Raw genomic sequence first — 24,891 nt, 5'->3', positions numbered from 1 at the left:
ATATAAAAGGAGTACGAAATAAAGTAGCTAAGTACAAAAAATAAGGTCAAGACCATCAACTTTGACCAAACGAATAGAGCAGTTAACTTTAGACGGCAGAATTATAAGTCATTTTATAAGGAACTTTATAATTCAAAGAAGACAGAACATTATTATTCAAGATTAATTTGATCATATGTATATGCAACATTATTTTTACACACATCCAATTTAAAGATCTATTGATCTGTAAACAATATAGCCTTGTACAAGATAATCTTGTAACATAATTTTCAAGCTTCTTTCTTGAACTTAACCAAAAGAGGTTGATCACTTAACAAACCCAAAAATCTCGTTCCATCTTTTTTAATAAAAACACCTACATCCCCACAAATTGGCCTACAAAACTCACAAACACCAGGACAAAACACAATCTTATAATCATACTTTCCACTTCCTGCCTTTTCTATCTTAAACCAATTACTAATCGTCTCAATCCCGGGATTTCCGATTGTTCCGCTTATTCCAATATATAACCTTTGAGTCTCATCATCATCAAAACTTGTCAAGCTCCATCCAGTAGATTGAACGCAAATGGTGGACACATCGAACACGATGTTAAGGTCAGTGGATAGAGGGATTCGACGGTCTTTAGGGTTTACGGGGTAGAACTTAAGAGGAAGGCCTTTGGAGAGTTCGAGGTTATCTTGAGCTACGTAGAGGGGGCATGGTTGAGTAGAGTTTTTAGGTGCCAGTGTTACGCCACCGCCTCGGCCTCGGAACACTGGGAGGATGTAGTAGTTTGTGTTGGCTTGGAGAGGGTGACCATCGATGTCGAGGACGACTGTGTTGGCTGCGGTGGTGGTGAGAGGAGAGGTATAAAGGATGATGAAGATGGTGGCTGCTGAGAGGATTAAGTTGGTCATACTTTTGGAAATGTTGAGATTTGAATTGTTGTGAGTTGAAAATGAAGATGAGTACGTGACAATTTATAATGTATAGATCGATTGTACTGCATGAATAAACACGTACTTCATTACGTGTTAGGTGTATTTTTGTTAGAGCTAAGAAAATGTATCCTACTAGATAGAAATCTCATGTGAATTAGCTCGGTGCATGTTAGGTGTATTTTTATTTAAGTTTATCTTTTTTTTTTTTTTTAATGCATTTTTCTTATCACAAAATCTTTAAACCATCACAAAGTCACAATATAACTAGCTTACGTGCATGTACTTCCAAATTTATGTGTTATGTCCCTTCTCTTGTCAATGCATGTGCCTAGAAAGTCATCAAATTAGTTCCTTATACGTTAGCTTCCTCCAACTGGTACTGTACGCTTTGCTCTTTCTTTGTAAAGTTTTTATGTAGGTTGGGTTTGTTGAAAGAGATAGTACTAGTAGGTTAATTAATTGATTAATTATGTTCATATATAAGAGGCCGATGTAATTAAAAAACAAAAAAACGCAAACAAAAGATTAATGTTCAACTCTTAAAAATAGTACGCGGACTTTTATACCCATAAAAATATTTATTTACATATTTTCTCTCATTAATTTTACCAACTATATATTGAAAGGCTCTTAAAAAATAGCTAGCTATGGCGCAGGCATTATTAGCCACCCTATAAATATAGTTTTTTTTTGTATGCGGCTTGCTATACCGTGCGGCATGAGTTAGTCCGGTTACTCGGTCAGGGGTTATTTGAGTTGCCGGAGTTTGTCAAGCTTCTCGGTCAGGGGTTACTTGAGTTGCCGAGGTTACTCTACTTAATCAGTGAGGGGTTACTCGAGTTGTCAGGGTTACTCAAGTTACTCGATCAGGGGTAACTTGAGTTAATCCTGATCGAGTAAACTCTCAAGTAACCCTTGACCGAATAACCCTTCGAGTATACCCCGACCGAGTAACCTCTCAAGTAACCCCTTACTGAGTTACCCCTCAAGTAACCCCAAATCGACCCTCAAATAACCCTGACTGAGTAACTAACCCCTAATCGAGTAATGCTTGGCCAATTAACTCAAGTAACCCCTGACCGAGTAACCGAGTAACCCTTGACTGAATAACTTGAGTAACCCCTATGATCGAGTAACCCCTTAAGTAACCCTTGACCGAGTGAACCCCTCAAGTAACCCCTATCCGAACCCCTCAAGTAACCCCTGACTTAGTAACTAGAGTAATCCATGTTTGATAACTCAAGGGGTAACCCCTAACGATAGAACTCTAGTAACCTTTGTCACATGGTGTGACCTGCTACACTAAAAAGTTGTTGCTCTATAAAACTTAATCCTTCAAAAAAACAAAAGGTAAACTTGTTCATTTTATGGTTAAAATCCAATAAAATGGATTAAAAAATATAGAAATGGGTCATGACATCTAGCTTAAACCTCAAGTTAAAAGCAAAATATCGTAATGCATATTGGTTTTATTGGGAATTCTATGTATTTATAGGAACTAAATTCCTTCGTCTATTATCTAGAATTTGTCAAACTTGTTTGGTCGGCTTAAGAAAATTTTTATTTTATGTGAATTGTGAATTATAGAGGTGTCCAACTACGGCCCGACACGCTTGTTCAGTCTAGAAAAAAGAACGAGGTTGGGCAAGAAAAAAAAAAACATTTTTTAGTCAAAACCCGAACTAAGCCACCAACTTTGAGCATAGAGTATTTAATTTTAAACAAATGAATTATAATATAGCAATTTTTTATTTGGATGGCCACACCATGTAGCAGGGGTTACTTGTAGGGATAACTTTTTCAGAGATTACTTGTATGAGTTACTTATTTAGGGGTTAATTGTAGGGGTTATTTACTTGTGGGGGTTACTTATTCAAGGGTTACTTACTCAGTCGGTTAGCGCGTTAGTTTTCTGTGTGAGAACAATTCCTGACCGACTGAATAACCCTTGAATAAGTAACCCTATAATTTACCCCTAACCAAATGAGTAACCCCATAATAAGTAACCCATAACCAAACCAATAACTTCATACAAGTAACCTCTGTCACACGGTGTGGCCATCCACATATAAAAATGTGATAATTATATCACTACCTCTATTTCATATTATGCCAAAAAATAAGGATGCATGTATTCCTATACAAAATTTATCTGTGAGTGTTGAATGAAAAGTAAAGATATTAATTCATGAGATGAATAGATAGATAGAGAGAATTGATAACCATTATTTGTAAATAATGTTGCACATAAAACGAAGTTTGTAGTAAAGGAAATTTTATCATTCATATAACGTTATTGTTCATGAGTACTTATACTTGATCATATATATCACTTATTAATACATACATTTAAATTTTTAAGCAACTCATAATACTCTTTTTAATTTTCAAGCTTTCTTGAACATAACCAGTAGAGGCTGATCATTAAATGGTAAACCCAAAAATCTCGTCCCATCTTTCTGAATGAAAACACCCAATTCACCACAAATTGGCCTACAAAGTTCGCAAACACTAGGACAAAACACAATCTTATAATCATACTTTCCAGTTCCTGCCTTATCTATTCTAAACCAATTACTAAGCGTCTGAGCACCGGGATTTCCGATTGTTCCGCTTATACCAACATATGATCTTTGAGTCTCATCAAAACGGGTCAATTTCCATCCAGTAGATTGAACACAAATGGAGGACACATCGAACACGATGTTAAGGTCAGTAGAGAGAGGGATTCGACGATCTTTAGGGTTTACGGGGTAGAACTTAAGAGGTAGGCCTTTGGAGAGTTCGAGGTTATCTTGAGCTACGTAGAGGGGGCATGGTTGAGTAGAGTTTTTAGGTGCCAGTGTTAGTCCACCACCTCGGCCTCGGATCACTGGGAAGATGTAGTAGTTTGTGTTGGCTTGGAGAGGGTGACCATCGATGTCGAGGACGGCTGTGTTGGCTGCGGTGGTGGTGAGAGGAGAGGCATAAAGGACTATGAAGATTGTGGTTACTGAAAGGATTAGGTTGGTCATATTTATGGATGTGGTTATAGAGATTTGAATGGCTGTGAATTGAGAATAATGAAGAAGAGTGACTACTCCGTATTTATTTACGTGTAGACTATACTGCATGCATGTTTGATGTACTGACACGGGTACGGGATAACGGACAGGGTACGGGATGTTAAAATTCATAAAATATATTTTATATAAAAAGAAGAAGAAAAAAACAACCGTGTATTCGTTATTCCATCCTCTCATTATTAGATCATATTGTATCATATTAACAATGAGCAATATATATGAAGGATCTTTTATCTTCAGCTTATTTTCAGTTCAGTTTATTTCCTAATTTCTTTCTCTCATAAAATATTCAGTTCACTTCAATTCAGCTCAGCTCAGTTCGGTAAATCAAAACAGGCCTGAAGACATAGACATATTATTTAAGAATTACCTTATTCATCTTACTTAAATTTCTCATTAAAAAAAAGTTGAACAACTCATATCATAGTAGAATACGGTCCAAGACTTATCGTCATATCTCCCACGAATGTCGGTGTCTGACATAGTGTCCGACACGGACACGACAGTTAGATAAAGTGTCCATGTATCCTAGCTAATGTGTAAACACGAACATACTCGAATATTTTTAGGTAAAATAAAATATATATCTTACTAGATCGAAACCTCACATCAACTCAATTTGTGTTACCAAGCATGGTTCATTTGGAAAAGGCTATATAGTAAACGACAATCCCTAAACCCAAAGTGTGTATATTGGAAATTAATCAACCTATATATAAATATTACTCGTATGAGATGTACAATACAAATCAATTACTACTCAATCAAATACTACAACATACACGTACCCGAGTAGTTGAGTTGTAGTAAATGATAACAGCTTACTCGTACAAGGCATTGTCATCTTAGTTGGACCATATTATCTTGTGCTCCTATATATAATCTATTTACTTATTACAGATTATTTATTTTGTGACAAAACATGTCACATTGTTTAGACATTGTACTTTGTACCTATGCTTACTTGACTATTGATTAAAACAGAGCACACAACTTGCTTGCAATTTTCAAGTGCTTGTTAGGTACGTATCTACTTAGCTTACACAAATTGAAAATTTTCATCTAGTAGTGATTGTTATAATCTTTAGTTTGAAAATATTTAGTATGATTGTCCTACTTATTATACAGTTAGTCTAATTAAATAGGTTTTTATGTCAATGTGGCTAGAAAGTCAGAATATTGGTTCCTTATACGCTTCCTCTTAGTTCGGTAGGCTCTGCTCTAACTTTCTTTGTAATAAATCTGTAATTTAGCTAAGTATAAACTTTCTCCGTTTCATTCTTACGTCATGTTGACTTTTACTCTATTCACATTTTTTTTTCTTTGATCGACTTTAGGATTTATGGTTAAGGAAAAACAAGGTCGTGTGGGATCTAATAATTTGTCTGATTCTTCTCGTTTTAATTTATATTTTCATAGTATAAAATTTTTATAATTTTTCTTACTAATACTTAAAAATACTTATAATTGAAATTATCCTATGTATACACTGACAAACGTGAAATGAAAAATGTTGTGAGTAAAAACTAAAAAGAAATATAGGAGCTACTTCTTATTTGTTTCAACTAACTTGCAATTCCTTACGAAGTATATGGAATTCAAGTGCTCCACTCTTCTTTATCTCTTTTTCTTTTATATATATATATATATAGAGAGAGAGTACAAGTTTTGAGCATAAAGTTAGCGTGCAACTTTAGTTGGAGTACCATTTTTTTTCTTGGACAATAGTTGCTATTTCTTGATTAAGTGAGTTGCTTGATTAGAAATAATTACTTTAAGTAGCGTAAAATTTGGGAAGTTCGTTGAATATTCTCATGTACAGAATGTAAGGAGATTATTATCTGTTACATTAAAATTAAAAATTAAAAATTAAAAAAAAATAATCATTGACTATTCTAAAGATAAAATCTTTATGTCCACATCTAAAAATCCACATGTAATTATTTAATCGAATATGATCAGGTCGATCACAAGCGGTTGACTTTTGACCGAAGCGCGCACATAAATATACGTTTATCCGCATAAAATGCTCGCTATACATATATTCCTTTTGAATGATCTAAGTGATGACGTTGATGGTTTGAATGACAACGAATATAAATTTACTTTGGGGTATAGTAGAAGGGAAACCTTTATTTTGATTCACAGACAAACAAATGGAATTTATTATAAACACATAAAATTAGTTAAAATTAGCCTTAAAAAAATGTAAATAAAAACTATCAAGGTTTATTTCTAAGTAGTAAGTACTAGCAATATCTTTTTTTTTTTTTTTTGAAAGTGTGCTATTGTACTGTAAGCCTATATAAAGAGGGATGATTTACAAAAATATGGTTACTTTAAAACTTATTTACACTTTTACATTTGAATGAAACTTATTTACGGAACTACTATCCACGTAGGCTTGGACAAATTTATTTATTTATTTATTTATTATTTTTTAGAGTAAAACCGCTACCTATTTATTTTTTATTTTTTAGAGTAAAACCGCTACCTCAAGTACTAAAACCGCTACTTGAGGTAGCGGTTTTACCCTTCATAAATTGTTACTCCGTATCTTTATCTGGAGTACTAAACACAAGCCACTAAAAAAATTACCCCCAAATGTATTACCGAGCCTATGTGGACTGTATTTTCGTAATTAAGTTTCATTCCAACGCAAAACGTAAATAAATTTTTTAAAAGCTATATTTTTGTAAATCTTCCTATAAAGAGGCATATATGCATTTCATGATTGAATGAGAAGAAGCAGTATATTATTATCAACGTTTATTTATGCTCTCTTTTGCTTCTTATTCCAACAGAGGACACTTTTCAGTCACTAATAAACAAATTGGTCACGAAATTGGTGTGGTTCAATCCGATTTCTCTTGAAAACTTAGGACGGGATCGTGTGAATTATTGGGAACTTTAGGGGGCGAATCAGTGAGAAAACAAGCAGAAATTTAAGAATAAAATAAACTACAATCAGTAAATAAAGATCTAGTGACCTTTTTTTAATCAATCATCAATACTATTGGTCAATCAGTAAATAAAGTCTCCTTTAATGACAATACGTCGATACAAATGAAACAAATTAATCAATAGGTTAAAACCCAAATAAAGGCAAACCATAATTAAACCTTGAGTAACAAAAAAAAACTTGGTCATAAATTAAATTGCTCCTTTAACTTCATATTTCGGAACACATACTCACACATGTACCTAACAAATAATCTTTAAGCTTTCTTGAACATAACCAAGAGAGGACGATCATCGGTAGTAAGACCCAAAAACCTAGGACCATCCTCGCCGATAAAAACACCAACATCCCCGCACATCACCGTACAAAAAATACAAACGCCGGGACAATACGAAATCTTATAATCATACATTCCATTCCCACCCTTGAGAATCCGGAACCAGTTACCCAAGGTGTCGACGCCTGGGTTTCCAATGGTTCCTCCGGTTCCTACATGTTGCTTTCCAGTGGCCTCGTCGAAGGCTAGGGTCCATCCCGTGGATTGTACGCAGATGGAGGCGGCATCGAATACGATGTTTACGTCGGAGCCTAGAGGGACTCTTTTGTCCTTTGGATTGGTGGTGTAGAGCTTAAGGGGTAGGCCATTAGAGACTTCATGGTTTTCTTGGGCTACGTAGAGTGGGCATGGTTGAGTAGCATTTTCAGGTGACATTGTTAGACCTCCCCCTCGGCCTCGGATCACTGGGAGGATATAGTAGTTGGAGCCCGTTTCGAGGGGGCGGCCATTGATGTCGAGGATGGGTGTTGTTTTTACAGCGGTGGTGGATGGGGGAGACAAGAGGAGGAAGGTGGCTACTAGGAGGATAAAATGAGTCATTATCGTTGACTTTGGGGGATATTTGACTTCCTAAGAGATCTTGAGTTGTGGAAGAATGAGAAAAATTGCATAGTATAAATAAAAATGAAAACGTCCAAAATAAGTTACTCGTAGAAAAGGAAAAATTATTTAGTAACAAGTTAATAGTTGCACTTAGCTTCAACTACATTCAAAAGTAAACTAGATCTAAAAACGTCAAATTAAAAAATAAATGGTTGTACATCAATAATGGAAGAAAATTTTTTAGATTACCATCCAAAAATATAATCATTTTCAAATTAACCACCCGTTTAATTTTTTATTTTAAATTACCACACCTTAAATTAATAAATGCTCAGATTACCACCCATTTCAAAAATCTGGTGAATTTTCCGTCTGTGGCCCCAACTAACGCTTATTTTGACCCTTTTGACTACTTTTTTTCCACGATTTATCTCTTTAAAAACGCTCTCCTAACTTCAATTCACATTTTGCTCTTTGAAATTTGGTAGAATTTGGTGAAGAAAATGTGAATTAAAGTTTAGAAGGCGTTTTTAAAAAGAAAAATCGGGGAAAAAATCACTCAAAAGGTCAAAATAAGCGTTAGGTGGGGCCTACAGACGAAAAAATCCACCGGATTTTTGAAATGGATGGTAATCTGAACAATTATTTAATTTAAGAGGTGATAATTTAAAATAAAAATTAAATGGGTGGTTAGTTCAAAAATAATTACATTTTTTTGTGGTAATTTAAAAATTTACCTCTAACTTTTATCATATTTAGAATTAGCAGGTTAAATCTAAACATGCGTTGGGATTCTCAGCATGTACTAACCCCATCCATTTAATCTTATCATATTGTATATAGTTTAATCTGGTCAATTGACCGAGTAGTGACTGGTGAATATGGAATTTGGACTGAATACAAGCTAGTATGCCACCTGCAGCCATCCACGTTTACTATCTTTGAATAATACTCAGAGAAAGCCATCGCAAAGGTTTCGTAGCCTATTTGACAATAAGCTATAGCATGTCATTGTCCATGCGATTTAGTCATCTATTCATAACAGATGTGTGTACATACATACATGTGGATGCATGATCATCGAAATATTTAATAGCAATAAACATTACTGTATTAAAATTGGTATATTCACATAAGAAAATACTTCTATCGTCTTTTTCTATATCACATTGGAAATGAAAATTGATCAAATAATAACAATTGAAGGAATAATAATATAAAGAAATTTTTGGGACGAAATTAACTTATAAATTAAAGGTTGAGTGGTTGATTTACTAACCAAGTCAGAGTATATCAACAAATTAAACTAATCGTCAGCTGTGATAATAGCTGGCAGTTGTATGAGGAATATTAACTATTAACAAACTACGAGTAATAATAATGCAATTACGCAGTGTACAATTTCCCTATATACATTACAATTTAGTACTCGCTTAAATTTTTTTATTTAATAAGTCAAATCACTAGAACCTAACATGTTCAAAATAGTCAAAACTAAGGACGATTAGAATTAATTAATGAAACTACCACGTATGCTACCCATTTACAAAATTAGACAATACGTTCTATAAAATCCATATCATTTTCCTTCTTACTTCCAACCCTCCAAACACCACCCAAAGAAGAAGAAAAAAAATGAATCCTCTCATCCCATTTTTAATCACTATTCTAGTATGTCTCTCCACTCTCCCCACACTCACCGCCGTAGTCCTAGACACCAACGGTGAGACGGTACGTAACAGTGGCGGGTCCTACTACGTCGTCCCATACGACGGTAGTGGAGGTCTCGTTCTTACAAAAAGAGTAGGGAGCTCACCATGCCCACTCTACATAACTCGTAAACCTAACTCCCTCGGTGTACCGGTGAGGATATCTTCCCCTCTTAGAATACTCGATATTCTAGAATCAACCCGTGTTAGTATCGCCTTTGTAACCAACGTTACGACTTGCGGGGGGCTAGATTGGCGAGTGACCACCGGCGGACAATCGTATGTGAATACCGCTGATGATTTCAATTATTCATTCGCTATTGAGGTGGCTGGGAAGAAGAAGAATACGTATAAGATAAGGACTTTTTGTACATCATTGGAAGAAAATTGTGGTGATTTAGGTATTATTAAGGAAAATGGGTTGTTGGGTGTTACAAATGATAAACCACTTATTGTTCAGTTTAAGAAAGCTAGCGATCCTGGGAAGTCAATGATGTAGTACGATATAGTTTAATTTCTAAACTATACTTATGGAGTTATTGCCTTGGATGTATGTGTGCGCAACTATGCCATGAATAATAAATACTCCTTAATTAGGCCGTACTCAATGTATGATTGTAATTTGGCTATCATTTTCAATAATCTATTTAATAGATATTATTGTTATGATAATATTTGTCGCATATTAGAATAGATTTTATGTATATTTTGTATTCTTATCGTACTAGGTTTCTTAACATGATTATGACTAGTATTGTGAACTCTATATATATTGATAATGATACACACTACAATTTAATAAGTTTTTCCGAAATATAACATGGAATCAGAGCTAGGTTTTCGATCTAGCTTCCGCAATTTTTTAGTTTCTTTATTAATAAGCAAAAGGAATTACTTTTCAAAAGTATTTTTGCCACGGATCTACTGTCCTTCAATTGTTCCATTAGTGATTTAGTTTTCAAAAGTAATTTTTATTCTACTGTCCTTCAAAAGTATATTAGAGTTTTTATATACAGGTATGCATATACTTTCTCCATTCTATTAATATTGTAACAATGAATTTTTTTGTACTATTCATCACTCTTATTTGACCATATAATATAATTTATACGTTAAGCAAAATATAGTCATATGTGGGATCTTGTTGGATTCGTCTCATAAAATACTTTCACAATATCAACTTTTTATAATTTTTTATTACTTACAACTTCCCTCCCAGTTCCAGGAGATCTTGGGATCGATTCTTACCCTGTCCTTGTGGCTCTCTAAACACCAAAAAAAAATAGATATTTAGCGTATAAAATGAGTTTTGAAATGCGCAATGTCATCTTTGTTGCAATATTAATAGAACAAAGGAAGTTTATAATTACTTGATTAATAGTGGATGTATCATGTATGTGGATACATGCTCTCAAATATTACCACTATATATAATTGACGTTAGGAGGTGGAATAAGTGTGTGGAAACATGCATGCTCTTTAAATTTTTCCCATAAATCTATAATCTATAATCTTCTTGAGCATTGACTATCCTAGGTTTTTTCTCAATTTTCCATCAATTTTTCAACGTGTTAAAAATTTCTAGAAATCTTGAGACATAGTAAGTTGGGCTTTTGGAATTTGGGCCACACTAATCCAACAAATTTTTTAGCTTTACATTTTCGTTTAGCTCACAAGTTGAATCATAAAGGCATTGTGAATGCTACAAACATATACTAGTACAGTAGTACTTCACATCTGATTAGAAAGTGTTGCATTCAAGAGCAGTACATACATAGTACAGGCTGCTGCTGGGGCAAAGAGGAAGCCTAACACAATTTTGATAGAAGCTCAAGAACCAACCAAGATCATACAAGTAAATTTGAATAATTAGGCATGAAAAAGTCATGGTTTATATCAAAGGATTTTTAGGGATAAATTCAACATTGCTTATGCTTTTGCTATATGTCGGATTATCTCTACACTTGAATCAGAACTGCAGTGTCATAAATTAGGAAATTTTAAACACAAAATCATGTAATTTTGCCATGTTTGTCTTCCTCGACTGATATTCACTTGTAAAACAGAGAAGAATGGAAGATCCAGATATAAGTTCTAGTTTAGATGAGCTTCAAGGTTAAAGAGACCAAAGCAAACTGAACCAACATATTGGTCCCAAAGGAGGGATAGGGAGAGGAGTTAAAGCAAACCGAGTATAGAATTCCTAACCGCGAATCATATATGGAGTTATCAGTATGGACCGGTAAGGTTACTCTGTAATTCTCTACAAATTGAGTGCAATCAAATTAGTCCTTATGTTTTTGCAGCTAAAAAAAAGAACAAATAAATAACTCTGATGTAAGATAGACACTCCCAGGATCACAAGATTCTAGGATCTGTAATAACAATCAGTAAACACTAGAAATGAACAATCATTCATCCAAACACCAACATTGAGTTTAGGTAGAACTCAATTACCTTTAAGTACTTATTTCTGAGTTTGCATTTGCAGCATCGATGACAGCAGTTATATGTGAATTATTAGAGATTTCAGAGATGCATAAAATATACACTAGCTGATGTATATATAGCTGAGGTCACAAAAAGAGGAAAGGGCAAACAAAAATTCAGCCCAACAATTCAATATAAACTCAGGAAGACTCTGAGTCTGAGCGGTTCCTAGCCTTCTTGAACATGACATGAAGGGGGTGATCTGTAAGACCGAGCAATCTACTCCCATCTTCTTGAACAAAAACACCCACATGTCCACACATTACCATACAAAATTGGCAAACATTTGGACAATACAAAATCATATAATGAAAATCATCTATATTACCCCCTCTCCCAGCCTTCTCTATGTAAAACCAACTACTTATCGTCTCCTCCCCTGGATTTCCAATGGCTCCTCCAGTTGTCACATACTTCCTCCTCGTGGCATCATCAACGATTAACTGCCACCCAGCAGATTGCAGGCATACATTGACCGAGTTGAAAAGGATGTTGAGGTCAGAGGAGAGAGTAACCACACGTTGGCTGGAGTCTTTGGGAAGAAACCATACAGGAAGGCCAGGGTAGATTTCCTGATCCTCCTGCACAACATGAAGAGGACAAAATGAGGTTCTGTTTTTAGGTGACATTGTTAGGCCACCACCTTGGCCTTGAGCCACCGGAAGGATGTTGTACCTTGACTTAGCTTGGAGTGGCCGGCCCTTAGTGTCAAAGACGGCATTGTTAGCAGGCACAGCATTGCCACGAGGGGAAAAGAGGATCAGGAGGAAGATGATTGCTGGGATGACAGAATGACTAGTAATCATATTTTGTGGGTGTTTTTTGGAAGTTGACCAACTAAAATTGAGGAAGATGGTGGAAAATTCGTGGGAGTAAGAAGACTAGGAAGCTGCTAATAGTTGAAATATTAAAATTAAGAAAAGTAGTGTAATGAGTTGTGAAATTTTTTAATAAATCTCTGGCAGAGAGGCAATACCGTGTTTAGATTGATACATTCCAGATTCTTCATAAACATCATTAGTTGATTTCACAAATTACAAGTACACATTTTTTTTTAATATTCATATTCACGCATTTTTCTATACATACTGCATTTTTACCATTTTTATAACTGCATGTAGACGTGTAATAGAACAATAGAACAGCAACACAACATGGATATTAAACTTCCTCTCAGAAGTCTTTGAGGCTTAAAAGCGCATCTAGAGGAGCACAACGCCAGAAAATTACTCATAAAGGCTGCTTTGAAGGTAAAAAAATCATCTAATATTGCACAAACAATTATCTTAGATGTATTTGACATAAAATCAAGAAAATTTTCAAGGGAACAAACACAGAAAAGTAGAGTTGTCGACAAAGTTTTACTAGAAACTACGCTGAAAGTATCCAACTGTAAGATACAAATCCAATTCTCAAGACACCTCACATCACATTCCCCATTCCCATGGCTTCACTGAAGCACCAAAATTTACCATCAGAATAAATGGCTTCTAAGTTCAACTCTTTCCAGCCTGCTTTTCCTTGGTTTTTTGGATTTTCAAAACCTTCTTCACAATCTTTTGCTCTTCGATAAGGAACGCTCTAATGATCCTGCAATATAAACCGATATTAGGAATCTCCAACAAACATCAAACAAAATTTCATGAATGAAACAGAGATGTGAAGAACCATACCTCTCTCTAACAGCACTACCGGACAGAACTCCACCGTAGGGACGGTTAACAGTTCTTCTGTTCCTTGGCAATCTAGACCTCTTGTACTCAGTGGGTCTTAAGTGAGGAATCTGCACGTACACAAATTAGGCTACCTTTAGAAATTGCAGAAGAGTGACTGGTGTTTACTATATAGCTAATCAGTTGACCAGTAAATAATGTAACGTAATAAACAATCTGAGACTTGTTAACCTGCTATACAAAAACTATCATTCAACACATTTAACAATAATATCCTTAAGATGATGACTACCAAAAAAAAACTCACAAGATATCCAAGAGCAACAACAAAATATTCACCATGCAAAGTTAAGTGCAACTCTGAAGCTTAAACACAGCAGTAACACCCTACAAAATAATTGATCCTGATTTCCTTAACCACTAGAGAGAGGAGAAAAGTAACAACACCCAATCCCTTGAACAAGCACAAAGAATGGAATTTATTAGAACAAAACTAATATCTCAAGGCACAAAACAAACGATGTCATCATATTACTTGGCAAAAGCCCTCAGATCTCATAGCTTCAATAAATCATGTGCAGCTCATGCACAGGGCAATCACAAAAACCATATACATACCACCATCACAATAGATAGATAGATAAATAGATAGATGTGTGTGTGTTCGTGTGAGTATATATATATATACATGGAGAGAGAGAGAGAAAGAGAGAGAGTGTTTTATGAAGTGAATGGTGATGGTGGTAAGTAAAGGCCAATAGTGACAGACATCCGTATGCAACTACTCAAAGTATATAGATTTCCATCATTGGGCAATGCTTTCACACATTTTATGTGACATACAAATTCCCCTAGTAAACTTCAGGGGAGGACAGACATAAAAGTTTAAAGTACCACAATCAAATAAAATTTAAGCATTAACAGACAGCACAACTTGCAATCATATTGAAAAAATAATAAATACGTCATATTATACAGTGGATGTCAAGAGATGAATAACATGCGTAAATCTTCGGTGGTAGCAGAGGAAAAAAGTTGCATCGGAAACTTTGCAACTTTGCACAAAGAGAGTAGTAAATCTTCAATCAAATTGAAACAAGCCTCCGTAAGGGTATTCCAATAAATTTTACAAAATCATAGAACCATTCGAACAAAATGACAACTTCTATATATAAAATTTAAAATATTTTCTGTTAGTGCCCTCAGATCTCATAGCTTTTAGTAGATCATATGCAGCTATCAGCATATGGAACTAGTCAAGAGGCTTTTTCCACCACCGAGAGAAAAGTAGTAGTGTAAGTGGAGAATAGAAGTATGAATGATGAGAAAGGTGGGAGAAAGGAGATAAGTGAGGAGATGAAATGAAAGGAAAGGAAAGAGTGATGGTGAAGAAAGCCTAATGACAAATTACCAAATGCAGCCACTCAATGTTTATGATTTTCCATCATTGGGCAGCATTAAAGCTAAAGCAATTCATCTTTCACAAACACATGATACATAAAAAACCCGAATTCCACAACCACTTGTTAACAACTCTCGGGAAATTATAGCATTTGACTAATTCGAAAGAACAAAGAAGTTGCAATTTCCAAGTTAAATGACACCCAATAATGCTAGTTGCACATTAAAACAAAACCTAATTCAAACAAATCTCCACTACAACTAAGATATTCACACTATGATTAATAGAAATCATGAAAAGTAGACCTAACACATCTGAACTAGACAACATTTCACAACAATGGAATGCATATAACATTTCAGCATCATTAATCAAAAACAAACCCAGCTAAATGCTACATAAAACAAGCAAAAACTATAACTTTAACATAAATTCCAGAAATGATTATCAACAATTGCAGCCAAAATAACCCATTTCATCATGATAAAACCCCAAATCAAAATTTGAGAAATTGCATCAATTAGTGATAACAGTAAATACCCATTTACATAGCATTGAAATCATACTAAAATACCCAATCAAAACATCAAAAATACAGCATCAATTAACCAACAACAACAAGCATAAAATGAATAAAAATGGAGAAAATTACCCCTTGAATTCTCTTGCCAGTAACAGGACATTTAGGACCACTAGCCCTCTTCTTGGTAGTCTGATAAACTAGCTTCCCACCTAAATTCATCCGCCGCCATTAAAACAACCACCAAAAAACATCAAAAAAAAACTCCAAAAATCACATAAAAAAAACGAAAAAAAAAACGAAAAAAAAAAATAAAAAAAATACCAGGAGTTTTGACGATGCGATGCTGGTTAGATTTAGTGGCATAGCTATGCCTTTTACGGTAGGTAAGCCTCTGCGCCATTTTCTCTCTCCTCTAAACTCTGAGTTTAAGTTTCTCTCTCTAGAATTTTTTGGGGTGAAGCGGAAGAAGGGGTTTTACGGTGGTTTGGAGGTTATCATATAAAGGAAGGAACTAATCTTGTTTTGCCCTAGATCTGACGGCTGTTATTTCTTTACCCGGCCCGATCCTATTGGGTTTTGGGTTAAAAGATTGTTGGGTTTTGTTTTCATGGCCCATCATAATATGGGTAAGTTTAGTATGGCCCATTAAAGGTGGATGTGGATCAGACTTAGCAAGGTTGGGCGGTATACGGTTTTTTTTTTTTTTTTTTAAGTGCAACGTTTTTGTTACGGTATAATACTATTCACACATTACACTTTAAATTTGATTATACCTTTTGATTAGGGTGGTTAATAATGTGTGCGTCATAGTTAGTTATGTCTAGGGTCTTATTTCCATTTGACCTTATGTTATAACTTAAGTTATTGGTAGTATTAATTAATGAGAAAATTATATAAACAAATATTTTGTAAGTGTGTATATATATATATATATATATATATATATATATATATATATGCACACTATTCTAAAGAATTCAAAAAAGAAGTTATTAACATTATTCTTAAGAGTTTAAATATGTAAATAAACATTTTAAAGGATATAATTATCCAAACACTATTCACAAGAGTTACCTCAAATTTTTTAAAAGGATTTTTTTTTTTTTTTGAAGGAATTTAATATTTAAAAAAGAGATTATTAACCTTAATTTTTAAGAGTTCAAATAAGTAAATAATATTTTAGAATATATAATTATCCAAACACTATTAATAAGAGTGATCTCAAACTTCTTAAAAAGAATAGAGATTTAATTATATTTTGTGATTTTTATAGTGTACACTCTTAGTTGGGTTGGTAGTCTTGGTACAGATTGAGGCCGGTGGCACCTAATATAAATCGATTTCATGCCAACCATGCAAGTTTGGTTTGGGCGGCCCTTTGATACTCATAAATCTTAATACTTAAGGTGGTATATGATTAATTGATTATGTATAATTTTGTAAATTTTGCATCATATTTTTTTAAATAAGATGAAAGACCCTATTAAATCATTACTTCTCACAGGTTAAATCACCGCTTAAGAGTAAATAAGAGATAAAAAAAAAAAATGCCCATACTTTTAAGCAAATGTAGGTGGGGTTCAAACTTGTGACTTCAAATTCATAAACTCAATAACGTGTGTTATTTACCAACTCTACTAAACTTGTTCGGTTAATTTTGCACCACACTTGCCTGGTTGAGGTGGGTATGAAAATAAATTACACAGTAATATAGTTCACTCGCTTGATCAAGACACTCCTTATCTTTGTTATGCGAGGTTTCATTACATAGTTACTAGTTTACAGTGTTTATCAATCTTATCATAGTAAACCTTTATAAATAATTATCAATGGAATACACTCCTGATTTGAGGAGATTGACACAATCCAATCAACACATATTATTACAATAGTCAATTATGCACATGAATATGAACAAAAGCTGCAGATCTCTGGTACTACAGGCAAGTACAGCAAGATACATTCAACACCATCTTTGGGTGCTTAATTTCTCTATTATACAAAATTTATGTGCTTATCATAATACATTTTTGGTATATGACAAAAGCTAAGTATTATTTCTTCTATACATTGTTGTAACCCCTATTCTTTGCACTAGGCAAAGCTTACTTTTAATATATACTACTAGTACTATACTGTATACTAAGGTGCTAAATAATACAGTAATTAACAAGGAAAGAGCAAAAATGAGTACTCTAAGTAAATCTTCCTACCAATAATATCAATCTTGTTCAATTTCTTATGGCACCATAAGAGTTGATCACTAGTCAATTTCGGCATACTCAACACCCTAGAGACTAACCGGAGCTCTACCTGTGCAACGAGTGTTTCGTGGCTTATTCTCTGATCTTGATGCTTCTTGAACTTCTTTACTAAGCAATTCCCACTTTTTACTAGATCCTTAAGCCTCTTCTCTTTCTGCAAGTAAGAAAAAAAAACCTATATTACAAAATTATAACAGTGTAACACTAGAAAAAACAGAAGATTAGTTTAAGTCCTAAACCTTTTGAAGACTTGAACGAATTTCTGTTAGTAAGTCTGCATCAGAAGGATCTTGCAGTATGACCTGGTGAACACCGTGAATTCCCATCAGAGGTATAGCACAGACTTCATCCTTATCACCATGGAGAAAATCCCAAAAAACGCGCATTGATGTCCCTATGGCATCCTTCAGCATTTTAACTGTAATTCCACAGTCATTATTTTTTCTCCAATCACTCTTAGGATCATCTGCAGGACAAATTTACAGAGTCACTTAGAATGGAACATAAATACATCCCTACTTGTTATATCAACGTCGATTTATTAGAGCTACCTTACCTTTTATAAGGGGGACTTGAAGTAGAGAAGGAAGACTACAACGACTCTTGACATAGTGCTGAACTCGGGGACCTTGATGAAAGGGCTCATCCTCGGTGAACCTTTGCAAGAGCACTTGTAACTTTTGGAACTCTCCGGCTACTTGGTTGTGCTGTCGAAACCCATCAGGGTCATGAGCCTGTAGCTCTTCGGCTTTATGATGCTGCCATTTCAACATCTCCCATGATAAGCACAGCTGACCAACATACACCAATTCTAAGTCCCTTTGCAAATCTCGAATTAACTTCTGAACTGGATCATGCTTTCTTAGCTTGTTAGACCAGAAGTTTTGAGCTAGAAGGGACTTTATTGCTGGAACTGATACTTTTTTGTTCAAGGCCAAATCTTGGTTTTTCAACTGAAGAAGACCTACATGACACCAAACAGATGTCCTTTAGTTTATTAAACAATATCTACACAGTTAGTGGACCAACTCAACCAAAAGCTTAAGCTGATAGTTGAGGCTCAGGAATATGTTTTATACTCTATCACTCCCCCTCACATGAAAGGCCCTTTGGGCTTGAAATGTGGATGCAACACAGGCCCACCCATACCTGGTGCGAATCAATTCCACTTTGAAGGAGGGGCGGATGAGATTCGAACCCGTGACTTTAGTTTATTAAACAATATCGACACTAAATAAATTGAACTGAACGATGTCAACTTTATCCCAATACCTCTAATTTAAGGTTGGTTTACACATGTGCTACTAAATTAGTGGTAAATTAGAATCACAAGCAATTTAGATAGGTCACTATAAAATCAGTAACAAATGATATTAAATTCAAATTATGGTTCATGAGTCATATTAGGGGTGCCACTGTGCAAGTTGTACACTTTGAAGCTAAACTCAACGTCATGTAATTTTGATTCCACCCTTTTAATTAACATGTAACATGCCTCTTAGTGTAGATCAAGGGCTTTGCATGTAATTCCACACTTTGAAAATATGCTTAAAAATACCCATTGACTGTTGAGATGTTAAAAGGCTAAACAGAAATATAAAGCTTGTGCTAAATACAAATTCTACATTATTTTGAATCAAAATTATATTATAAGATAAACTGATAATAAAAGTCAGAAACATATACTCAGATGAAGTTATTATTTTGTTAAAATAAGACTATTACAATGTCCATGTTAATGTTTTCTACAAAGTAATTCTACTAAGATAACACAATGTGTAGGTCAAGAAGTTGATGTTTTAATATGGCCTAAAGATATTGTCACAATATCAACTTACAAGTTTATGTACGTATTTATTTATAATTAATACACCGTATTGTCACCTATTACAGTCGGCCATCGACGTCAATTTAAATTTTGATCCTATGCTTTCCGTCCAAAGCTTACTTTAATCAGGACAATAAATCCTATAGTTGTACCAAATAACAGGACATCACACTATTCAGCATATAAGGTAAAAAAGAGAGGGAAAAAGCATTTGAAGGCTCACATTAAATCTATGAAAATAGGACTTGTAACAACATAGACATACATGGAGGAGAGAGTTGACAAGTGGAAATGCAAAGTCATACAAAAACACTTTGATCAGCAAAAGTTGGTGGGAAAGAAAAAGAAAGAATGATGTAGACCCGTAATAATATGTGATACTTCTCTTAAAAGAAGGTCTAAAGAGAAAAAATAAAATAAAAAAATAAAAAAATGAAAAATTATACTCCGTACTTCGTATTTGCATGATTGTTTGGTGGGACTAACAAATTTCAGTTCAATTGTCATTAAAGAGATTTAATAATACCTAGGGATTTGATTAAAGACAACTAAATGGTCAGCCCACCCCTACACCTTTAATTAGGGTTGCACATATGATTGATCTTTTGTGGGTCGTTCACTAGTTCATTCATAAACAAAGATGTCTTGTCCACAAATTCATAAACAAAGATGTCTTGTCCACAAAAAATGGTTTTCTTAATATTTGTACTATCATTTTAACAAGATATTTATTTTTACCTACATACTACTTTGATTATTAAGAGTAATATTTTTAATTATGTTTTTGAAAAGTTTATAAACAAATTGTGATTATAAAAATATACTAATAAACAAAAATCGTCAAGGTTTATATAAAATGGTGTAAAAGGCAATTATGTAATTCTTGAATTAAAAGGTAATATTAAGAAAATGGTTTCAAATGCCCTTGAATTTTCCTAGATTATTTAGTACTCTATATAATTTTAAGGATGATACACTGGTGATGACTAAAAAATCGAATTTTGTCTACATTATTGTTTTTCTATCTAAAGGTCCATTAAAATATGAAAAGATAATAGTGAGATGATGAAGGTTTGAGTTTGTTAATGGATTTCAAGGGCTTATTGGTATTAATCTTTATTGGGCTTCTGAGATGATTGCTTTGCTTTTTTTTAGATCTTGCACAGGTGATTGTGATGAGGTTAGCTCATTATAATATATACTTGTTCAGTTTAGACTGTTTTAATTGAACTAGCTTGATTCCAAATGGTTTATATTAACTTCTAGATTCGAAATACATTTTTATCTAAGTCATTATGGATTTTTAGCATCTCAACTTAGTTTCAAGTTCGGTTATGGGTCAGATTTGAGTTCAATAATTTAGGTGCCTACTCTTCTTTATGGACCAAATGATAATGTGAAGTAAGTGCAAATTACAAAGTAATCTTTTTAGGATTGACTGATGCCCTTATCATTGTTTCATAACATCTTTTATTTATTTTTTCAATGAAACAAGACACCTTTTTATTTACGCTAAAGAGATTGACAAATTATTTATTAAGGGTGTTTTAAGATAATTAAGATGAAACACAAAGCGTTGACTGATATAATAGAAATGTGAATTATAGGCATTTTTTACTAGGTGTTTTAGAATGTCCAATTTAAAATACATCTTTAAATTAACTTGTCATAGGCTATTAACTTAATTTTATAACTAGTTATTATGTGACACGTCATTAATTTGGGTAGATATCATTAACTTTTATAGAGTTGACAAATTATTCTATTAAAATTCTTTCTTTCCGAGGTACACTTTAATCACAATGGGAAACTAACTATAAGTTTAGCATAATTTTCTATATTTTACTAAGGAAAAGTATAACTAATTAACAAGACTTATTCTAAATAACAAGACTTTTCTTAATATAACACACATTCACATTGAAAAGTAATTTTCTTCACATAAAAAAAATAATAATATTGAAAAGTATTTTAGAATATTAAATTCTTTTGAACTTTAGCCTCCAATTTTAAAAATTTAAACCAAATAGCATCTATTCTTTAAAAGCTACCCGCTTCTTTTCTTTACTTAGCAATCCAACAAGTGTATAGTAAGTCCATAGCATTTTTAAAAGCAACATAGCTTAGCCTATCCCTTCCTAATTCCTAGTCTTAATTTATGAAAGATTTCCTATAATCATGACAATAATTCATCATCTTGATAATCATGGAATAACTTTGATTAGATAGTAGAATCTATTCAAAGATAATAGCATATGAATCTATACTTTGCAAAGAAGATCTAATAGAATAAGCATCACCTAACATAAATCAAAGTAAAACATGAAGAAAATGCTTAACATGGTAGTAGTAAGACTAGTAACTTACCAATTGCATACATTGTTTGCTGACTCAAAATGTCTAGCTTCCTCATCTTGTCCAAATACCTCCTGTAGAAGGTTTGAATCTCGTCCATTCGATCTTTATGCCCGATTCGTTCATCGATCCTCAATGGCCTCAAATCTTCTTCCACTCTAGGAGACTCAGATTCTTCTAAGATAGTGGGAAGTCCACTGATCTTCAATTGTCTCATTTCCTTTTTTATTTGCCGGATCAATTCCTTTTGCTCCAATAGTACATCTGTTCCCATTTGTTCATCTACCTCGATATTGTCTGAACCATCTATGTCTTTCAGGTCACTTGGCTTTAATCTTTCTTCATCAAACTCGTCGCCTTCAGAATCTGAATAATCATCATCCTTTGCCACATGTTGTTCAACATGGTTACTTGAAAGATATGATTGAGGGTCTAGTTCAATGTAAGAAGGTTCAACACTTTCTTGCTCAACTAATCCAATATGAACATCATCTAATTCGGAATTTACATGATCAATTGGAGAACCATCTGTGGAACTTGGACTATCGTGATCGTAATCCACTCTGATATCACCTATACCAACTGGAGTTGCAGGGTCTAATGAATCATTAAAACCTCTATCATACAATATAACATCAATTTTTGAATCAAACTTCTCATTGTCACCTAAAAACTCATCATAATTATAAATGCTAGCCCAAAATTCATTACTATCTGCTATAGACGAACGAATTTCATCACAAATTTCACTCTTTTCCGCGACTTCATCCTTTTCATCAACAAAATTCTCTTCTTTTTCAACAACTTCATCTTGATCAAAACTCAAAACTGCCAACTCATTACAACTATAATCACAAACAGAGTCCTCTGTTTTCCCCTGTAATATAACAGAGCACTCTGTTTTCCCCTGTTTCACATCCTCATCTTCCTCTTCCTCTTCTTCACTCAACTCAACACAATCATTTTTCTCCAATGAACAAAAATCAACAACCCCTACAACATCATGGCTAACCAAGTCATCATCCGAACCAACCGAAACTCCATGAAAATCGACTTCGATCGGACTATCATCTTTCTCAAGTGATTCTAGCCTAAGGGGAGGAGAATGAGAGTCATCATGAGATATCACAAACATTTGTTGGACAGTAAAGTTCATAGTTTGAGGCTCTTCTATGAATGCACAAACACTATTCCCAGTTATAAACTGATACTTGCTTGTACTAGTATTGCACACATTTTCTACCTCAGACTCCAACTTAGGAATCTTATTTTCCTCATTAATTTCCTCAAATTCCATTTTTTCACAATTTTCGATAATACCCGTATCAGATTTTGCATCGAAATCATCCAAAACTAATCCATTTCCCCTTTCCACAGATTTCTGATCAAAAAGCCTGCAATTATAATATTTAAAAGAAAGAAGAAAATTCAATACAAGTTGTTCTTCAAATTGGGGGAAATTTCATCAAATAATGACAAACTTACCTCCAAAAATATTGGAAAACGAAGCCAAAAACATCAACAATAAAACTCCAGAGAAAACCCCAGCTAGAATTGCCGACAAACAGCATGTTTATTTGAGGACAAATCAGGTAGAAAAAGACTGGGTTTTGGCGTTTAAACCCATGAAAATTCCCATAATTTTTAAAAAAAGCAAAGAAATTTCTCCATTATAAGCAAAGAGAAAGTTGAAATGTAGTGACTTAAGGACATGGAAATTTGGTGTTTAATACAATCTGATTGATTAGTGAGTGAGTGGTAATTAACCGAAGTTTGAGCAGAAAATGTAGGAAAAATTGGACATACACTTAATATGCCGAGATTGTTGGAAGAGAAATTAATTAATTTTCCAACGGAAGATGAAAATGAAAGGTTTTTTTTTCCAAACAAGTGTGAGAAATAAATAGGGAAATGTTAATGATTTTCTAACCCAAACAAGACGGACCAGATTTTTTTGCCATCATTGGAGGACCTTTCTTTATCTTTTGATTTAATGTTTGGGCATGTAAATTTCCCGCTATGGACACGTTATAGGCTTTTTTTTTATATATATTTTTGGATGGGGTCGGGTGGACAATGGATGTATTGTATATTACGAGTAAGGAGTATATTATTTGTATGCAACGAATCCGTAATTTTTAGTGTAATTCATAATTAATTAAAAATAATTTCAACATATCAAATAATAATTTTGACATATGTATATCAGCTCGTCTTGTGTGCGGCCGGTCACACCGTGTGACCACTTAAAGTAACCCCTATAACATGATTAAGTAACCCCTGTAATAACAATCAAGTAACCCCTGTAACACTGACTGAGTAACTCCATAACAGTGATGAAGTAACCCCTTTAACACTGATCAAGTAACCCCCATTACACTAGCAAAGTAACCTCGATAGTGGTTAGTCACACGGTGTGGCCAGTCACATATAAGACTTTGTGTATGTCTATTTAACCCTAGCCTACTTTTCTCTCTTCTCTCTCCTAAACCTAGTCTCCATTGTCAATTTTAAAGGGGCTTCTATCGGATTTCACCGGTGGAAAACCTCAATCTTTATTTTCTTTTAAGCCTTTTGTTTTAAGTTACATAATGTCTCCCTCGAAAGAAAGGGTTTATCTATTTCGAAAGACAAGGTTTTTTCGATCTCCTTCGAAAGACAAGGTTTTTCGTACTTCTTCAAAAGACAAGGCTTTAGTTGTGCTTAATTTGGTCTCCGGTTGTGTGGGGTTACTATTGATTATGGCTCGGATTCGAGTTATGGAATCAGCACAATAATTTATTTTCTCACAAAATTGTGAAGTGACGACGG

At 34.0% G+C, this 24,891-nt stretch overlaps 3 protein-coding genes and 4 pseudogenes across 3 annotated transcripts; 1 reads left to right on the top strand and 6 right to left on the bottom strand.

Annotated features, from left to right (window-relative positions):
- Positions 1-131: 131 nt before the first annotated feature.
- Positions 132-905, bottom strand: LOC145624360 (kunitz trypsin inhibitor 5 pseudogene; annotated as a pseudogene).
- Positions 906-3,194: 2,289 nt separating this feature from the next.
- Positions 3,195-4,232, bottom strand: LOC145624268 (kunitz trypsin inhibitor 5 pseudogene; annotated as a pseudogene).
- A 2,743-nt stretch (positions 4,233-6,975) lies between these two features.
- On the bottom strand, positions 6,976-7,862 carry LOC145624180 (kunitz trypsin inhibitor 5 pseudogene; annotated as a pseudogene).
- Positions 7,863-9,471: 1,609 nt separating this feature from the next.
- On the top strand, positions 9,472-10,044 carry LOC145563830 (trypsin inhibitor BvTI-like). Its single transcript, XM_081624254.1, has one exon. It carries the CDS (start codon positions 9,472-9,474, stop codon positions 10,042-10,044), a length of 573 nt encoding a protein of 190 aa, XP_081480380.1.
- A 2,019-nt stretch (positions 10,045-12,063) lies between these two features.
- On the bottom strand, positions 12,064-12,841 carry LOC145563821 (kunitz trypsin inhibitor 5 pseudogene; annotated as a pseudogene).
- Positions 12,842-13,278: 437 nt separating this feature from the next.
- Positions 13,279-16,113, bottom strand: LOC145639449 (large ribosomal subunit protein eL34). Its single transcript, XM_081690693.1, has 4 exons — positions 15,955-16,113; positions 15,763-15,842; positions 13,709-13,818; positions 13,279-13,625 (listed from the first exon to the last, which is right to left on the bottom strand). Exons 1-4 carry the CDS (start codon positions 16,031-16,033, stop codon positions 13,532-13,534), a joined length of 363 nt encoding a protein of 120 aa, XP_081546819.1. The 5' UTR covers positions 16,034-16,113; the 3' UTR covers positions 13,279-13,531.
- A 1,449-nt stretch (positions 16,114-17,562) lies between these two features.
- LOC145624091 (uncharacterized) lies at positions 17,563-24,085 on the bottom strand. The gene is made up of 5 exons (XM_081677084.1): positions 23,566-24,085; positions 22,093-23,474; positions 18,454-18,861; positions 18,137-18,363; positions 17,563-18,051 (listed from the first exon to the last, which is right to left on the bottom strand). Exons 1-5 carry the CDS (start codon positions 23,649-23,651, stop codon positions 17,800-17,802), a joined length of 2,355 nt encoding a protein of 784 aa, XP_081533210.1. The 5' UTR covers positions 23,652-24,085; the 3' UTR covers positions 17,563-17,799.
- Between the last annotated feature and the right edge of the window lie 806 nt (positions 24,086-24,891).

The sequence above is a fragment of the Chenopodium album genome, chromosome 1 (assembly GCF_948465745.1).
Source record: "Chenopodium album chromosome 1, dcCheAlbu1.1, whole genome shotgun sequence".
Classification (NCBI taxonomy): domain Eukaryota; kingdom Viridiplantae; phylum Streptophyta; class Magnoliopsida; order Caryophyllales; family Amaranthaceae; genus Chenopodium; species Chenopodium album.
Note: the sequence above shows the minus strand (reverse complement) of the source record. Positions and strands in the feature narration are given on the sequence as shown.